This window comes from Vanessa cardui, chromosome 5 (genome assembly GCF_905220365.1).
Source record: "Vanessa cardui chromosome 5, ilVanCard2.1, whole genome shotgun sequence".
Classification (NCBI taxonomy): Eukaryota; Metazoa; Arthropoda; class Insecta; order Lepidoptera; family Nymphalidae; genus Vanessa; species Vanessa cardui.
The window spans coordinates 5,494,975-5,513,658 of NC_061127.1; the positions used below are offsets into that span (position 1 = coordinate 5,494,975).

Genomic DNA, 18,684 nt, shown 5'->3' on the forward strand with positions numbered 1-18,684 from the left:
AGTTTAAATAATCTTTTCAAACAATAATTCTCAGAATATTACTGTTCTGCTCTTTCTTCAAATTGCAGCAATTAATTTATAGGTTTTTCTTCTAGAAGAAAACCCAAAGTAAAATAATGGTGTATCCACCCAATTATTGAAAAAGGTTTCGTAAAACATCATAAAACTTAATATACATATACTTTCCTTTTAAATTTTTTATCTTGAGGCTGATATCGTGAAAATTCATTTTAAGATAACAATACACTAATTAAAAAGACACGTTATATGTTCAGGTCGACATAACATTCAAATCAAAAGCTACGAGAAAAAATAAAATATATTTTAATAGATTGTGTTCGCGTTGAACGTTGTTTATCGTTTTTTTTTGCTCCGCGACAAATAGCGATTTTTTAGGATTTTAAACGGCAAATATAATTTAAGCTATTATTGAAATCAAAACAACAAACAAAATGAATTTAATGTTGTGGTTTTACATATATTCTGTTATTTCTTGAATTTTCTTCCTCAAAATGTAAATAACATAAATTTGTAGCAGGCAGTAGAATTCTGTTTAGTCTATGACACTGTAGAATTTGTAGATATGGTAGAATTTCATCGTCTCGTTGGTTTCGTTGACCGATCAACTTGTTTATAAATTGTTTTGTAATTTAATTTATTAAGTAAGTGTATATTCTATGTTTTTACATAATGATTTCCTATAACGCTTCAAAACTATTTTGTATCGCAGTAAATTATATTTGCAATTTCGAATTGTGATCAAAAAGCAATAGTAGTGATATTTTCTCACATAATTATGGTTAACTGACGTTAGACTGTGCATCCTCAATTATGGCAGACCCAGGTTATTACCACAGTGATTATATTCGACCAAGTGTCCTGTCTGAGCTGGGCGTCAAGTATGGAATTAAAACGGAATGTATTCCAGAAATAGCATTGCCGTCTAAGTTGGAAGAACTCAAGGATGTCATACGTAAAGAGATACGTAAAGAACTCAAAATAAAAGAAGGTGCCGAAAAGATTCGCGAAGTCGCTACCGATCGAAAATCGCTCGCAAATGTAGCGAATCTTGTAAAAGAGGCGAATATAAAACTAAATGAACTTAAATCTGATCTGCAAGAACTTGAATCGCAGCTTCTTTTGTCACGCGGTCAATCAATTCCAACTTCACCAGAAGATTTATCTTACGATGAAGAAATTATTTTGGCTTCAGAAGCTGCGCAACAACAACGTCAGTTGGGTGAGGGTACGACTGATCGCAAGTTGGCATCATTGGAAAAACAACTTAATATTGAATTGAAAGTAAAACAGGGCGCTGAGAATATGATACAAAGCATAAGCAGTAGTAACCAATCTCGAGACAAGAAACTACTTGCTCAAGTACATCAAATGCTTGCAGATTCAAAAGATAAAATTGAATATCTTAAATTGCGTATTTCTAAGCTAAGCAAACAACAAAAGGGTGACAATGCAGGAGCAAATGGTGATGGAAGAGGAACTGATATCAGTGGTGTTGATGCCTTGCTGGATGAAAGGATTGCCGAAATTAGAAACCGCCTTCGTATAGAAGCAGCAGTAGTGGAAGGTTCCAAAAATGCTATAAGATTATTACAAACTGATAAAAAAGTAACAGACAAGAAAGCATTACAAGAAGCTCAAACAAGTCTTCTTGAGTCAACACAAAAATTAGATTTGCTGCGTAAGTCACTTGATATGCGCCGACAAGAATTACCTACTGAGAGTGCTGCATTTATAGAGTTAGGACATGAATTACGTAGCACTGGTTCCAGCCCTGGTTATGTTAGTTTGTCTGGGGCAAGTGGACATCGCAGTCATTTTATATCTCCTGCTCCTATGATCAGCCCTTGTGTTCAAGTAACTGGCACCTTAGAGGTTAGATTGATGGGATGTCAAGATTTATTAGAAGACGTGCCGGGTCGTAGTAGAAGAGATCCTCTCGCTAGCCCTTCAGATTTAAAATCTTTTGTTAAAGGTGTAACCATTCGTAACTCAATGAAATATACATACAGCATTAAAGAGGATACAAGTAATGAAATCATGGCTGTTATGAAATTGGATAACCATACAGTAGCCCAAACCAGTTGGAGACCATGCTCTCAACAAGCCTGGGATCAAAGGTATTTCATAAGTGCAAATATGTATAATTAATTTAATTAAAAAATATTTAATTAATCAAACATAAACAAATCCAAAGATTATGCACTTTACAATTACCATTCTTATTTATGTAATGCATTTGAGATAGAGATTACTTTATGAACTAATCTATTTAATTAACCATTAATTTATGAAAATATCAATCCATTCCTTGAATTTTAATCTTTATGACTTCTTTATGTGTGATTACTCATACTATCTTATCAGTAGGACATGGTCACATATTTATAATGTGACTAAGATGGTTGAAAAAAAAATTGCTAAGCACTTCTACATTACAGCAAACTAGTATCTCATATATCTAACATATATCTAACTCTATATTGAAAAATGCTTAATGACATGTTGTTTAATGATAATAGTGTTTCTTTTCATAATTTAACTTTAAACTACTACTTTTTACTAAAAGTTTTGATTTATTTAACTATTTATTTAAAGATTACTTTTTTAAATTAATTATATTTCAAAATTTTATTACAGATTCACAATTAAATTGGATAAATCCAGAGAACTTGAGATTGGTATTCATTGGAAAGATTGGCGCGGACTATGTGCTATAAAATTTCTAAGATTGGAAGAATTTATTGACGATATCCGACATGGAATGGCACTTGAACTCGAACCTCAGGGTCTTTTATTTGCTGAAATTAAATTTTTAAATCCTATTATTTCAAGGAAACCAAAACTACAGCGACAAAGAAAGATTTTTAAACAACAGGGCAAGAATATTCCTCGACCTTCTTATGGAGAAATGCATATACCTGCTGTAGTCTTAGGAAGACTTTTGAAACGTTCTTCACCTTCAATTCAAAATATCCAGAGTGCCCATATTCAATCTCAGCAACATAACTTTGAACCTGACAATAAAGATGTTGAAAATCCACACGCCACACTTATTGGAATGGCCGGTGTACGACCCTTGGGTTTGCCCTCTGCTCCAACAACACCACAGGTACCTATTGCACCTCCTCCTAAACCAACTTTACCATTGCAACCACCACCCAATGTGTCTACTCTTAGAATGGAAAAAGAATTACAAGAAGCATTTGCATTTTTAGAAGATTCTTATAACAGGGATAGTTATATTGCAAAGGAACCACAGACTTCATCATGTAACACTCCCCTTGTAGAGTATCCACCATCACCATCCCCTAAATTAGTCCTTGAATTTCCAAGTAATGAAGACCAGATAGTTGACTATACAAGTAACATGCGTATTTCTTCATCACGATCTTCTTCAGTTATAGAAACTCTGGGCAAAGAATTAGATTCAAGGCGGCAGTCGGGAGAAATGTCAATGGAAAGTTTCAGGCTTTTAAGTGTTTTAGGTCGAGGTCATTTTGGCAAAGTAATTTTAGCCCAATATAGACCAACTAATGAATATTTTGCAATTAAAGCTTTAAAGAAAGGTGATATAATCGCCAGAGATGAAGTAGACTCTTTACTGTCCGAAAAGCGAATTTTTGAGGTAGCTAATGCAATCAGACATCCATTTTTGGTAAATCTTTTTGCATGTTTTCAAACTGAACAACATGTTTGTTTTGTCATGGAGTATGCAGCTGGGGGCGATCTTATGATGCACATACATGCTGATGTATTTACTGAACCGAGGGCAGTATTTTATGCAGCTTGTGTAGTATTAGGTTTACAGTATTTACATGAAAATAATATAATTTATAGGGATTTAAAACTAGATAACTTATTACTTGACACAGATGGGTATGTTAAAATAGCTGATTTTGGCCTTTGTAAAGAAGGAATGGGCTGGGGTGATCGCACAGGAACATTTTGTGGCACTCCTGAATTTCTAGCTCCTGAAGTTTTGACTGAGACTTCATACACTAGAGCAGTTGACTGGTGGGGTCTAGGTGTCCTTATTTTTGAAATGCTAGTAGGAGAATCTCCATTCCCCGGTGAGGATGAAGGTGAAGTCTTTGATTCTATTGTTAATGATGAAGTTCGTTATCCTAGAACTCTATCTTTGGAATCAATTGCTTTAATGCGTCGATTGCTTAGAAAAAATCCTGAACGCCGTTTAGGCTCTTCTGAAAGAGATGCTGAAGATGTGAAAAAACAAGCATTTTTCCGCAATGTTGATTGGGAGCAGTTACTTCTACGTAAAGTGAAACCACCCTTTGTGCCAACGATAAATAATCTTGAAGATGTGAGTAACTTTGATAGTGAGTTTACATCGGAAGCAGCAGTTCTGACGCCACCTAAGGAGCCCCGTCCTCTCAGCAATGCAGACCATAAACTTTTCACAGACTTTACATATATGGCAGACTGGTGCTAAAAATAAAGAATTCAATACATTTATTATTATATTTAAAGTTAGTATAATTCTTAATAATAATAAAAACCCCATTGCCTTACATGTGTGAGTGAAAAATCTGTATTTTGATAATTAATCTAATCTATACAGAAGGGTATCTTATATAGATACTCGCATGTTAACTTGTATTTAATGCAGTTGAATGCAATATTTTATAATAAATTGTGTAATTTAATAACATAAGTTTTAAATAGCTCTAATCTTTATTTTTTTAAAAACATTGTGTTACAGATTTATATATTATGTAGTTATGGAATTAACATAGAAGTTAGTAACTATTAAGAAAAGCGTGTCAAATAAATCATTGTTTTCAGTCAATTCTTTATCAGTGAAATAAAGGTATCAAGAACAAATTGTACTTTTAATATAATATAACCTTAACCAATTGGAAGGAATAACAAATACAGCTTTATCGAAATTTTAATACCTTATTGAAATTTAAAAAAATGTTGTTTAGTATAAAATATTCTCTTAAAAATAAAATACATTAGTATATTATAGTTTGTATTTTGTCACTATTACAAAAGGTTCTTATTATCCTCCATTGAGGTTTCAAATACACATTAAAAATGAAAACTAGCACTTTCCTATTAAAAATCTGAGTATTCACAAACAAATTCCAGATAAACAAGAAATCAAAATATCAATTGCCATTTCATTGGCCTAACAGGACTAATTTTAAACTTGTTTAATAATTACATTTAACTTGGAATCATAAAACTGAACAACAAACTTCACTCTACATGATGTATATACACATTCCACACAATGTCTAAGACCATCAGCTGAAAAAAATTGAGATACATTCACATTCTCGATCCTTTCTGTTGCAATACCTTAGCACGGTCTGTGGGTTCTATATCATTACTGTTCAAAGAGCTGCCACATTCTCTACTTACAACACATAGAAATTCTGCATGTTCCTCTGTGCCATAATTATATTGAGAACCAATATTGATCAGTTGCTCAAATTTCCAACCATCCGACATATTGGACACCATCTGTGTAAGTTCTTCTTCATGAAATTGTAATACTCTATAAACATGCTTTTTAGAATCTTTAAGTGGCCTTCTTTCTCTTAAACATATTCTTTCTTTAACTAACCTTATAAGCTCTGTAATATTATAAAACTCTGCTTCTTCTAATACTCCTTCTTCTGCTATATCATTATTAATCACAAGTTTACCATGACGAAGGTAATTGAGCACTGGTGAGAAGTACGTAGGATCTCTATCTATTAAATAAGCGCCTGTTTCATCCTGCAAAATAATCACGCATATTCGTGTACACAACTAGTTGACTTCAAAATGATTCCAAAATAGGAACACAATGAATAACGTGATGTTATACTCACCCTGTCTGAAATTAAGTCACTGTCCTCTTGAACTAATCGATAAAGAAATGAATTTGGGTCCCTACAAAGTGTAGTTTTAGTTGATAAGAAATAAGTTCCTCCAACATTTAATTTTACCCATTGCTTACTACTTCGTCTTTCATTATTAAATTTTTGTATATTTTCTTTAGAAAAATCATCATCTCCTACGTAACCCGCCATGGTTATGATATCATAGACACTAAACTTTGTTTTGTTTATTAACGTTTGTTAGGTACTGCTGTTATAACTCTGCAGCACTGCATATTTGTGGAAACGTGATTTTTCGTCTATACGCAAAGGAGAAATTAATATTCTTTACCGATAGAAAAAATAATCTAAGTTTTATTACGCTAAAGCAATTTCGTAACTGGTTGCCAGTTGAAAGTATGAACTATTTTTTTCGTTACTCATGGTTATTAGGCAACTTTCGATAGACCTACTTTATAACAGAGCTCATTTGTATATATTCCTAAAGTTTTGTTTAAAGGAGATTTAGTTTAAATACTTAAAATGTAAAATACAAATAAGCCAATTTTATATAAAATTATGTGTATTCATATAATTTTATTGATGATTTTAATATAAATTGAAAATGTATAAACGAAGCTCTTTAGAAAGGAATGAGTTCAATAAAAAAAAAAACATTTTAAGTAACAATATCATGTGGGAAATAAATTCCGTAGTGGAACAAGGAACAGAAGTTTCAAATTTTGTAATAGTTATTTGTCTATGACAATATATCTTTGGTTAACTCCGCTTTCCCATAGACTACAAATAGTTTATTTTTAATCTTTAAAAAAATTGAAAGGCTTTATTTTGTGATTTGTGTCCGTCAAGAAAGTTCGAATTTTTACGAATTGCTAAAATTTCTTTTCAGAATACTCATATTTTGTTAGAGAAATAAGAACACTTAAGCAATTTGCTTTGATAAAATGTTAATTTAATAATAGTTATACTTCGAAGTAACAAAATGAGCAATAATATCGAGACTGATAGAACAGTCACAACTGGAAAAATGTATCCAATCGATTTAGCTCCCCAAAAAATAACTATCGTCAAGAGTATGACGAATTCTGAAGTAAAAATGGCTCATCTGATATCGGGGCAGCCTAAAACAACTAGCAGTACTGGATCTATGGGCTTGATGCGTACTGCTGCTCAAATTATATCTCCTGGCGTTGCATCGCAGGTACTGGCATTTGCTTATTTTTTTTAATTTAGAATCCATGCAAGTCACAATTCAATATAAAAGAATAATTGTAAGCTATCGAAGCATTACTAATTAAAAAAAAAAAAAAAATTTAATATTTTCATTTTTTTTTAAGTTTTTATTATTATATAAATTGGTAAGTGAAGCTGCATATGGACCACCTGAAATTAAGTGGTCACCGCAATCCATAATCATTGGCGTAGCAAATTATTGCCATTCCTTAAATCCATACATAACATACAAACACAAAGTTGTTATGTTCCTTGTGCCTGTGATTATGTGAGGTGTGGTTAGTATCTACCCAGGCAGGCTTGCACAAATGTCTACCAGGTTAGGTGTACATAATAACACAAATTTTTATAATGGTTTGATTATCATAATATGCATTAATTTCAATTAATTTATCAATAAACAGGGGAATTAATAATGTGTCCTAACAAGATAATCGATGAAATATACAAAATGACCAAATAATTTAATTTAATTTGTAATTTATTTCTTTATAATATGCCAAGTTAATATTTCAGTTTCTTAAAGAAAAAAATTACTTATTATTTTATAAATAATTTCAAAATTTTTGCCCATTATTCAATATTATGGACTCCAGTATTTTAGTGTGCTATAATATTTATGAATGATATTTATTTCATTTTTCAGCCACAGATGATTGTAAGCGGCTCACCATTGATACAAGGAACGCAAATTGTTAGCCAAGGATCACAACTGATAGGGCAAAGCTCACAAATTATACCTCAGTCTCAGTTAATACCTAGTGGCCAAATCCTAAGTCCAGGTACCCAGATAATCAGTCAGGGGACCCAATTATCAGCTCAAGTGACAAATGCTAGTAATACAGTAGCAACCAATGTTCAATCAAGCAATGTATCTTCTGGAAATGGTGCACAATTATTGAATGTAGGCAGTTTAGTTAGTGGATCTGGTAATCTCGTAGTAAGTTCTTCAGTACGTACCATACCTCCTAGTGTAAGGGTATTGCCCCCTATGCCACAACAAAATAATCGACCAGGTGAGATATGTTATACTATATATATGCTTGTCTCAGTTCCTCATGATATTGTTAAATATTTTTAAGAGAGCAAATAATATAAAATACTAAATTTTTTAGTATACGCTAAACCAATGACATAGATATTTAGCAGTAGATAAAAACTTAATATTAGAAAAAAAAACATTTGGGATATATGTATGTAAAAATTGATTAATTATTACATTTTATATATCTGTAATTTTTGTAATCTATTATTGAAGCTAAAAATACAGTTTTACAATAAGCTAAAATTAAAATATTAAAGCTTTTTTTACTTTAATGACATTATTACTTTAATTAAGTTTAATCTTAACATTATACTTGCAGTCTTGTCTAACATAAATGTGAACAATACCGGTGGAGTATTGGTCAACAAAGGAGTGACGAGCCATGTTCCACGTGGCCTTGCAGCTGGTGCTTCTCTTGCAGTGAGACCTGTCACTAATCCGCAACCGGCAGCAAGTCAAGGTTTATGCCACAATATTAAACATAAATAAATTACAGATTTGTATAGTATAAGTTGCAATAAAATAACAAGTCAGTTACTTCTATGTAAATATAGTTACTTATTATTAGACAAAAAAGATACAATAATTTAATGTTAAATTTTTCAATTGTATTTGGTAATTTTTTTTATTGCTTCCTTAGTTTTAGAAACTAGTTTTGTGCAAAACATCGGTGAAGTCATAAATGTAATCTGGCTGAATTTGATTTTTTAAAGATAGTACTTTTCATGTCCAATTGTTTTATATATTATTTAAAAAAAAAAAAATATCAGTGTGGGTCACGTCTCCCAAGAAGACGACAAAAATGATTTCCAGCGAAGATCTGCTGATGTTTAGTATAAAATATAAAACGACAAAATGAAATTACATTTTGGTTATATATAATTTCATCTTTAATATAAAATGTAAAAAAAGGCATGGGCATCTGCGAGCCTGTGGATGTTGTTAAAAAAAAAAGCCATTATTGTCAGTGAAATAATGTCAAAAAGGTGTTATTAAAGGAGGTGCGTGGTCGAGCGGCACGCGCGGCGGCCGCGGTCGCGCGCTCGTGTACGGCTGCCGCGCGCGCTCGCCCGCGCCCCGCGCCGCGCCGCCCGCGCCCCCGCCGCAGACTGCGCTCGCCACCCTGCCCACTACCACTGTGCTCACCTGTAAGTTTATACATATATATAGCCTAGACATATTACATGTACAAAATGATATTAGTGACAATCAGGAACGTATTTAGGGGACGGCAACCGGGGCAACTGCCCTGGGGCCTCCACATGAGAGGGGGCCACAGTTTTCAGCAAGTTAACAAATACTGAGATATAGTCAAATTATAATAATGTTACCATTTAATATTTTAAAAGTTAACGATACAAATACGAAACAATTCATAGCCTACTGATTGAAATAAAAAAAACTAATTAATTCATAAAAATATAATTATTAGGGTGTTCACGCTTCTGTTTGTCTAGGGCCCTCACTGCTTTGTGACAATTATAAATATACTTGGTGGTAGGGCTTTGTGCAAGCCCGTCTGGGTAGGTACCACCCACTCATCAGTTATTCTACCGCCAAATAACAGTACTCAGTATTGTTGTGTTCCGCTTTGAAGGTTGAGTGAGCCAGTGTAACTACAGGCACAAGGGACATAACATCTTAGTTTCCAAGGTTGGTGGCACATTGACGATGTAAGGAACAGTTAATATTTCTTACAGCGTCATTGTCTATGGGTGATGGTGACCACTTACCATCAGGTGGCCCATATGCTCGTCCGCCAACTTATAACATGAAAAAAAAATTATTCAAATTAGAAGTATTTATTTTAAATTAAATATTTTGAATAGTAAATTAAAAATACAATTAGCTAGTGGAGTGATATCGAGTACAGTCCGCGGGCCATCACCTCGGACGCCGACGCCGACGCCGCCAGTGACGACCGCACCTCGGCCCTTGCCGCTGCTTCAGAGAAATTATCAACCGGCCAAGGTAATTTCTTTTTATTGTTTACTTTAATAGATTAAATTTAAAAACATTATTTTAATAAGATTCTTATATTGACGACCTCCGTGGTCCAGTGGTATGTACACCGGTTTTCATGGGTACGCCACTCCGAGGTCCTGGGTTCGATTCCCGGTCGTGAGTCGATGTAGATTATCATTAGTTTTCTATGTTGTCTCGGGTCTGGGTGTTTGTGGTACCGTCGTTACTTCTGATTTTCCATAACACAAGTGCTTTAGCTACTAACATTGGGATCAGAGTAATGTGTGTGATGTTGTCTAATATTTATTTATTTATATGTCGTAGGTTGTGGGAGTTGCTAGTGTAGGGGTCCGGGGTGTAGGCAACAGTGCACCGCCCCAGCTTTATTATGAAGTACCCCGTCCGGCGCCCCACAGCATATCATCACAGCAGCAGCCTCAGCAACATCAGCCAGCACTCCAGCAGCAACAGCAAATTCCACACCAGCATCCTCGACCTTTAACACCTTACGCACATGTGCATACACAGCCCGCGCAAGGTAAATTATGTGATATTGTGTTTTAAGTAATAATTTTGGTTTAATTCATAAAAGTAAATAAAGGATATAGAATGTCCATCAACAATGTTTTCGTAACAGGTCTTTTTTTTAATATATAAAATGTTCAACATTATTTTACTTTATTAAGAACATATACTTTTATATAATTTTTTGTAGTACAACTTTATATTAATCAATATTTTATGTACAATTTTTTTATACGAATATTGTCTTCCTTTATTTTAACAGTGAGTGTTGTGAATACTGCTCAAAGTCTTCCCGAGACACGTCAAACGCCGGCATCCGTCCAGAATTCTTCTATCTTGCCCCGACCTTCTATATTGAGGAAACGGGATGTTGACGGGTAATAATGATTAAAAAAAATCCTAATTTTTATACTAAAATACCTTATGATATCAACCTAACCAAATATATTTATTTATCTTTCATCCTTTTGCTATTAGTAGGAATACAGTGTAGATATTATAAGTTATTTTAAAATATTTTTTTTAAATCCTGGAAATAAGACGACGAAATTGTGTTTATTTCAGTTATTAAGCATGCTAATATTTTGTTAGTGATGTTTTAAAAAATTGTTATATTTATTTAAAAAATAAAATTATCGTTGTATGAACTTAGATAATAGAAACAGGTGCCATTAAAAACACTTTTTTCTACTCAGGTCTCCTACTAAGAGTCTGTCACAGACGACATTAAACAATGTGACCACAATTGTCAGCACGATCGGAAGTGTCGGTAGTGTCGGAAGTATCGGCAATATCAGCAACATGGTTGGGCAAGTGTACCGCTCAGAAGGTACGGGTTGGGAGGACGTACCAACCGGCGCAGGTTCCGGTTCCACGACCATCTCTGCGCCCTCTTCGCCGGCGCCAGACCTCGACCCCGACCCTCCAACGCCGGAGCAGGACCTCTCGCCCAGGAAGAAGCCAAGGAAGCAAATGTTAGTCCCATTTAGATTGCCCTATCTTTGAACATGCATGAAAAATTTATAACAAGAATTTAAAATCTACCCGATCTATGTATCTCACAAACTGACAGATCAATGAGATAAATTTTTACATGCTCAAGTTCTTTTTAAAAATATAAAATACACTTTATTTCAAATAAGTAGCGTAGCAGATATATACAAGCTATCGGGTTAACCAAATAAATAAGTAACAGTAAAATATATATGTTTCATGATTGCATGTTTCTTTTCTTTGCAGACTAAGTAGTGAAGTAAGGCAATGTGATTATCCTTCAGAAGATGTTCCTCCTTCACCACCACCGGCAGCATCTGTAACACCTTTACCAAAACGTATGTTTGTCTATATGTATAGCCATAAAGAAAATACCACTTTAAAAAAAGATATATTTATGTATACATGAGTTGACATGGTATTAGACTTGAATGGGTGAATAAAAATGCTGAATGTTTTTTTTTCTCTAAGTAAGAAACGATATATTACATTTTCAAATATATTTTTCTCATTTGAACCAGAATCTAATTCATCTTAAACAATATTAACACATTCTTGGACTTCAACAATCAAAAATTTAAATTTTTGTCAATCAATAATGTACATCTAAAGTCACTTCCTTTTTTTTTATGGAATAGGTTGGTGGACGAGCATATGAGCCACCTGATGGTAAGTGGTCATCATCACCCATAGACAATGACATTGTAAGAAATATTAACTATTCCTTACATCGTCAATGCGCCACCAACCTTGGGAACTAAGATGCTATGTCCCTTGTGTCTGTAGTTACACTAGCTCATTCACCCTTCAAACCGGAACACAACAATACTGCGTATTGTTGTTTAGCGGTAGAATATCTGATGAGTGGGTGGTACCTACTGAGGCGGGCTTGCACAAAGCCCTACCATCATGTTTTTGCTATTGGCCTCGATGGTCATCGTCAAAATTTATTGTAATATGTCATTGAGTCTTGAGACGTAATAACGTTTCGATTTAAATTTAAAAAATGAACATGTTCGAAAGTTTTTTTTTGGTATGCCAGGTCCATCACTGAGCTCCACATACGTATGCGGTTGGCGTAGCACGGATCGTCACTTCACGCGACCGGCCGACGTCCGACGCAAGGAGCCGCGCACCAGGGACATTGTAGCCATCGCCAGCCAGAAGCATGTGCTCACTAGCGCAGAGGGCTGGAAAGTTCATCACTTAACAGCTCAGATGGATGACCTGGTCAGTATATCATTATAACTGTGTTTGTTCCAAGTTACCTTATCTCTAAAATTACTGTTTGTATTTCTAAATTATTTCTCTTTGAATTTTTTGGCAATTGATATAACACCTTAAAAAAATGATCCACAATTAAACAATGAATAAATATTTTATGTTTGTCGATATAATTGCTTGATTATGGAGTTTTATAGTCGACAAAACTGTTATCGGAGTTTTGGAAGTAAAATTAAAGTGAAAATCAGTAGTTAAGTTTAATGATTGTGTTATATTATAATCAAAGATATCTAAATCACAAATTCTTAGTAGTGCACAATATACCTGAGTTATAAGCAATGTTTATCGTTTTCCTACTTCCATTGGAATAGGCTTTACATATTAAATTAGAACATTATATTTCTAATAAAACTAGTTATAACGTATTTGAATCGCGTATATTAATTATTTTTGACTGTAGTCTACCCGTGACCACGAACGCTGTAAAGTGCTCGAAACGTCGGGATGTCAAAAATAATTAATATACGCGATTCAAATCCGTTATAACTAGTTTTATTTTTATTTTTTTTTATTTATTTATTTTTTTTTATTTTTTTTTTCATAATTCTTTATTGCACACCACAAACAGAAACAAAAAAGAAAGTAACATAAAATTAATAAAATACAAAAAAAGAATAAAAAAAAAAAAAAAAAAACAAAACAAAAGAAGTACATTAAAAGTGTTGTACAATGGGCGGACTTATGGCTTTTTAGCCATCTCTTCCAGACAACCCAACAATGTGTAATAATCTCGAAAATTTAAGACAACATTATATATCTAATATTTGAACGTGTCAGGTGTCTTTGGAGGCGGACGTGGGCGAGCAGCTGCTGGGAGTACTGCGCGCGCTGGAGGCGGCCGCCTCGCGCGCTCACTCGCCCATACACAGCCTGCAGCACACGCTGCTAGAACTCGTTAAGGTTAGCAACTTAGCAATCATTGAAAATACTAAAAATCGACACTTTTTCACATATATTTTGGAATATCATGAATCATGTATAGAAATGACGACGACCGACGAACTGACGACCTCCATGGTCGAGTGGTGTGTACACCGGTTTTCATGGGTACGCCACTCTGAGGTCCCGGGTTCGAATCCCGGTTGATGTAGATTACCATTAGTTTTCTATGTTGTCTTGGGTCTGGGTGTTTGTGGTACCGTCGTTACTTCTGATTTCCATAACACAAGTGCTTCAGCTACTTACATTGGGATCAGAGTAATGTATGTGATGTTGTCTCATATTTATTATTATTAAATTGTAATATACAAAACCACATGCATCAAGTATCTGAAACTCGAACGCATAATTGATGTTAAGTTAAAAAATATATATATCAATTTACCGATATAACTATAAAATTAAACCATCCTGTTATTTAGTACAAAACAAACAGACACAAACAAATATCTTCGTTTGTATCTTACTGTTGAATCGTATATTCTGGTAAAAAACTACAATATAACCTGTTATTTAATTTCCAGGGCAACAAACAACGCAGTAACATAGTATGTGAAGGTATTCAAGAAGCACGAGAAGACATCCTCCGCGTATTCAAACACAGGAATTTCGTATCCGATATTCTCACTCGTCAAGCTGACAAGAGATGTTTTAGGAAACATCGATCACAGTCATAGCAGAAACATAGAAGAAACCACAAACATAAAGTAAAACGATCGTAATTTCATATCAAAATATGAAATTACAGAGATTATTGTTTACATCATATGTTACATTCAATTCTGATTGATGTGAATTGTGAACCTAATAACTAATAAATAGTTGAGTCTATTGTGGTTGTTGAATACATTTAATGTAGTCTTTAAAAATAGGTAAATTTATTGTCTGTAAATAGTGTAAAGATATATATCATTTAATGAAGATAAAATAATGTCAGACTTTTCTATTTTTGAAAAATGCCTTGAATGATATGTAATTTGTGTTGTGATGTTATAATACTTATTTCGTATGTAATATAATATTGATTGATAGAATATATGTTGTTTTATTATTTCCCATGTATTTTTTAAATATTTTTCTTTTTTTGTAATATGTATTGTTTAAATATTGAATCTGATGATGTAAGTGGGCTACCATTGATTATAGACATCATCACTATATGAAATATTAACCAATTCTTGCATCGTTAATCGTCCTTGGTAATTAAGATGATGTAGTATCTTTTGTCTTTAGTTGACCTACATGGGCAGGCTACCATATGCCAAAGAATTAACCTAACAACAAATAACAACTTCAAAATAAAACGTTTAACGCTTACCCCTGTCTGTCCTTATGTATGGTGTTGTGTGTTGTGTCCTGTATGCTTAGATCTTTAAAATTACACAGTGGACTTTGATACGGATTTTTAATAGATAGAATGATTCGAGAGGAAAGTTTTTTGTATATAATACATGGACAATATGTTAAAGAAACATTGGTAGTTTTAGAAGTTTCTAACATGATATTGTAAATAAAAATTCTGTTGTATACAGGGTTACAGGTTAAGTCGACCGAAATCCTTTAAGAGAGGATAGATTCCATCATTCCTAACCGATTTGACTATGGAACCCCATATCCTAAACCTAACCCTTCTCAAGTTATTGGCCTTTGAATTTTTTTTATAAAAATTACAGATTTTTTGTCGATTGCCCCTTTATTTTTGTTTTGTGTCCCAATTTTGTATTCTTTTTGGTAGTTTAGAGTAGAAGGTTAGTTGCTTTATTATTTTAAACTTCAAAACTGCCAGTAACTATACCAAATGAGTCGTAGTAGACAGTCAATTGTTAAAAAAATAATTGCAATTTAAAAAAATATTTTTTATTTATAAGATATCTTTAAAAAAGTCTATGACAGATGTACTGCAGATGTGCTAAAAAATATCTACGGCTCTTCAGCTTTCCGATAAGGTATAATAACATAGGGTATTATTAGAATTCTTGGAAAAAATCTTTAAACAAAGACGCCCGAGTAACAAACGTTAAGCCGCTCGCAGCGTCTATCGTCCTGCAATGATTGCGAGCGGGACATTTTTTAATGTAAATAGGTACGAGAGGGATAGGCAAAAAATATTTTGTTGTTATTGTGTGTGCTTTTTGGCAATTCCTTAATTCCTTATTCAGTCTGCTTACGCGATTCGTCCGTGGTAGATGCGATACATAGTGCTCTTGGTTTTTTACTCGATTTGGCTTGTTTTCTGGACCGTTTCTTCCTATTCGTGACTATGCTTGTTAACTGGACCTTGATTTGTGCTTCTGATTTGGAACGGTCGAATTTTGACTCATCAGTCCACAAGTTTCTTCTAAATAACAACGGATCTTCTAAATCTGCGTTGAGCATAAATTTACAGAAGTGTAGTCTCCTCGCAGGATCTCCTTCTTTGATGATATGTACTGGCGTGTAATGGCAGGAGTAGATATCAGCAGTATGCACTGTAAAACACACTATCCACTGTGAGAGTCCAAGTTCTCGAGAAACAACATTAGTTGACGTAGTGGGATCCTGTCGAAATCGTCGAATTATCTCATTATCTTGCTCTTCGTCTTCATCATGAATTCGTGGTCTACCTACGTCTGTTCGTCGTCTTGAAACAGAGCCAGTCTCTCTAATTCGCCGATAAACTCTGTCAAAGACACAAATATTCGGTATACGGCGGCCAGGATAAAGTGCTATGTATTCTTCACGGGCTCGTGAAGATACACAGTTGCAGTACCCATAACAAATCAGAATATCAGCATATTTTTAATTTGTAAAGGTCATTATTTTCAACAGTTCCAAATCAGAAGCACAAATCAAGGTCCAGTTTACAAGCATAGTCACGAATAGGAAGAAACGGTCCAGAAAACAAGCCAAATCGAGTAAAAAACCAAGAGCACTATGTATCGCATCTACCACGGACGAATCGCGTAAGCAGACTGAATAAGGAATTAAGGAATTACCAAAAAGCACACACAATAACAACAAAATATTTTTTGCCTATTCCTCTCGTACCTATTTACATTAAAAAATGTCCCGCTCGCAATCATTGCAGGACGATAGACGCTGCGAGCGGCTTAACGTTTGTTACTCGGGCGTCTTTGTTTAAAGATGTTTTCCAAGAATTCTAATAATACCTTATGTTATTATACCTTATCGAAAAGCTGAAGAGCCGTAGATATTTTTTAGCACATCTGCAGTACATCTGTCATAGACTTTTTTAAAGATATCTTACAAATAAAAAATATTTTTTTAAAATGTAATTATTTTTTTTAACAATTGACTGTCTACTACGACTCATTTGGTATAGTTACTGGCAGTTTTGTAGCTTAAAATAATAAAGCAACTAACCCTCTACTCAAAACTAGCAAAAAGAATACAAAATTGGGACACAAAACAAAAATAAAGGGGCAATCGACAAAAAATCTGTAATTTTTATAAAAAAAATTCAAAGGCCAATAACTTGAGAAGGGTTAGGTTTAGGATATGGGGTTCCATAGTCAAATCGGTTAGGAATGATGGAATCTATCCTCTCTTAAAGGATTTCGGTCGACTTAACCTGTAACCCTGTATTTAGTATCAGCGTCGCACCAGTGCGAAGTCGAAGTCGCTAGTTAATATTATTTATTTGTTTCTACTTTATTATTTTCTATTACAACAGCAAGTAAAGAATAATTTCGAATGTTTTATAAAATTCGATTTCAACAGCAAATAGATGTTGAAATCGATTTTTTTAATAAGTCTTCAGTTTCATTTAATTTAAGTGAATAATACTCATATTATTCACTTAAATTAAATGAAACTATCTGAAAAATATCTTAAACCAAATTAAAAGTTATTGGACTTTTAATTTTATAGCTTCAGTTACATCACGGAGAAGCTTGATAAAGCTATGGTTGTTTTTGAAGGCTCACTTGATGGAATGTGAATACCATCACCTATAATAAAACATCCACTAACACGCTCAACAACGGAGAGCTTGTTGTTAGTTGCGTACAAGCTCTGCGTTGGCTTTGCGGCATGAGTAAGCTTTGATGAGCCCAATCCATATCGGTTCAGAAAAACCGCCAAAAAATAAGTTGTCTAGCTATTGTGTATTTCCATTATATTTCCAGATAGAATTTGGAAAGAAGAGGAAAGAGCTTGAATGTCTACAATTTGTACCGCTATACTTTGGAGGTGGTTAGTCGGATGAAGCTGCTACTGGGGAAATCCCACTACAGTAGACAACAGTACTACAAAATTTAAGCCTTGTTAAGTATAACGCCGCCGAATGGAGTTCAAATTGCATTTCAGTCCCTGTATGTTGCAGAAGTATTGTGCTTTTGCTTGGAAGGCTGTTGATCCTGTAATCCATCTTAAACCAGTCCGTCTAATAATTGTCCAGGCAGCAATTATGGGGGTGAAGAATACAAATGTGCTTAAGCTACAATCGGAAATGCGCAGTAGGTTAATTTTTGCAATTTTATTAATGTCTAGATATTGTTAGATTTACAATATTTAAAAAAAATGTAGCTTTTGAATGGAAGTTGAACTTCTTAATTTGTTTATGATTAAATTTCAGAACATAAATGTTAAAAATGGATCTTTATAAGAGATAGACTCTATTCAATATTATATTCTCTTATTCGTTTTATTAAGATAATATAATAGGAGTATTAATAAAAAAAATAATGAATCTCATTAATCATGAAAAGGACACCTTAATTTAAAATGTTATGTACTATATATATTATAAATACTCTGTGTGAAATCTCAATATCACATGTTATTTCGATTTTGACATATAAAAATGCAGTGTTATTTGACATTTGT

General features: G+C 33.7%; 3 protein-coding genes across 4 annotated transcripts; 2 read left to right on the plus strand and 1 right to left on the minus strand.

The window, feature by feature from the left end:
* The first annotated feature begins 572 nt into the window (after window positions 1–572).
* Window positions 573–4,863, plus strand: LOC124544555 (serine/threonine-protein kinase N). Its single transcript, XM_047123150.1, has 2 exons — window positions 573–2,138; window positions 2,659–4,863. Exons 1-2 carry the CDS (start codon window positions 832–834, stop codon window positions 4,469–4,471), a joined length of 3,120 nt encoding a protein of 1,039 aa, XP_046979106.1. The 5' UTR covers window positions 573–831; the 3' UTR covers window positions 4,472–4,863.
* Window positions 4,864–5,001: 138 nt separating this feature from the next.
* LOC124544556 (BTB/POZ domain-containing protein KCTD5) lies at window positions 5,002–6,246 on the minus strand. Its single transcript, XM_047123151.1, has 2 exons — window positions 5,865–6,246; window positions 5,002–5,769 (listed from the first exon to the last, which is right to left on the minus strand). Exons 1-2 carry the CDS (start codon window positions 6,063–6,065, stop codon window positions 5,317–5,319), a joined length of 654 nt encoding a protein of 217 aa, XP_046979107.1. The 5' UTR covers window positions 6,066–6,246; the 3' UTR covers window positions 5,002–5,316.
* Window positions 6,247–6,675: 429 nt separating this feature from the next.
* On the plus strand, window positions 6,676–14,922 carry LOC124529921 (tyrosine-protein phosphatase non-receptor type 23). Of its 2 annotated transcripts, none has more exons than XM_047103860.1 (12): window positions 6,676–7,074; window positions 7,753–8,122; window positions 8,471–8,611; window positions 9,138–9,299; window positions 10,001–10,122; window positions 10,441–10,654; window positions 10,904–11,018; window positions 11,337–11,615; window positions 11,881–11,972; window positions 12,677–12,864; window positions 13,696–13,818; window positions 14,382–14,922. In XM_047103860.1, exons 1-12 carry the CDS (start codon window positions 6,856–6,858, stop codon window positions 14,532–14,534), a joined length of 2,178 nt encoding a protein of 725 aa, XP_046959816.1. In that variant the 5' UTR covers window positions 6,676–6,855; the 3' UTR covers window positions 14,535–14,922. The 2 variants fall into 2 exon arrangements, with proteins under 2 accessions (XP_046959816.1, XP_046959817.1); XM_047103861.1 differs by having other exon boundaries at window positions 9,150–9,299.
* Window positions 14,923–18,684: the final 3,762 nt, after the last annotated feature.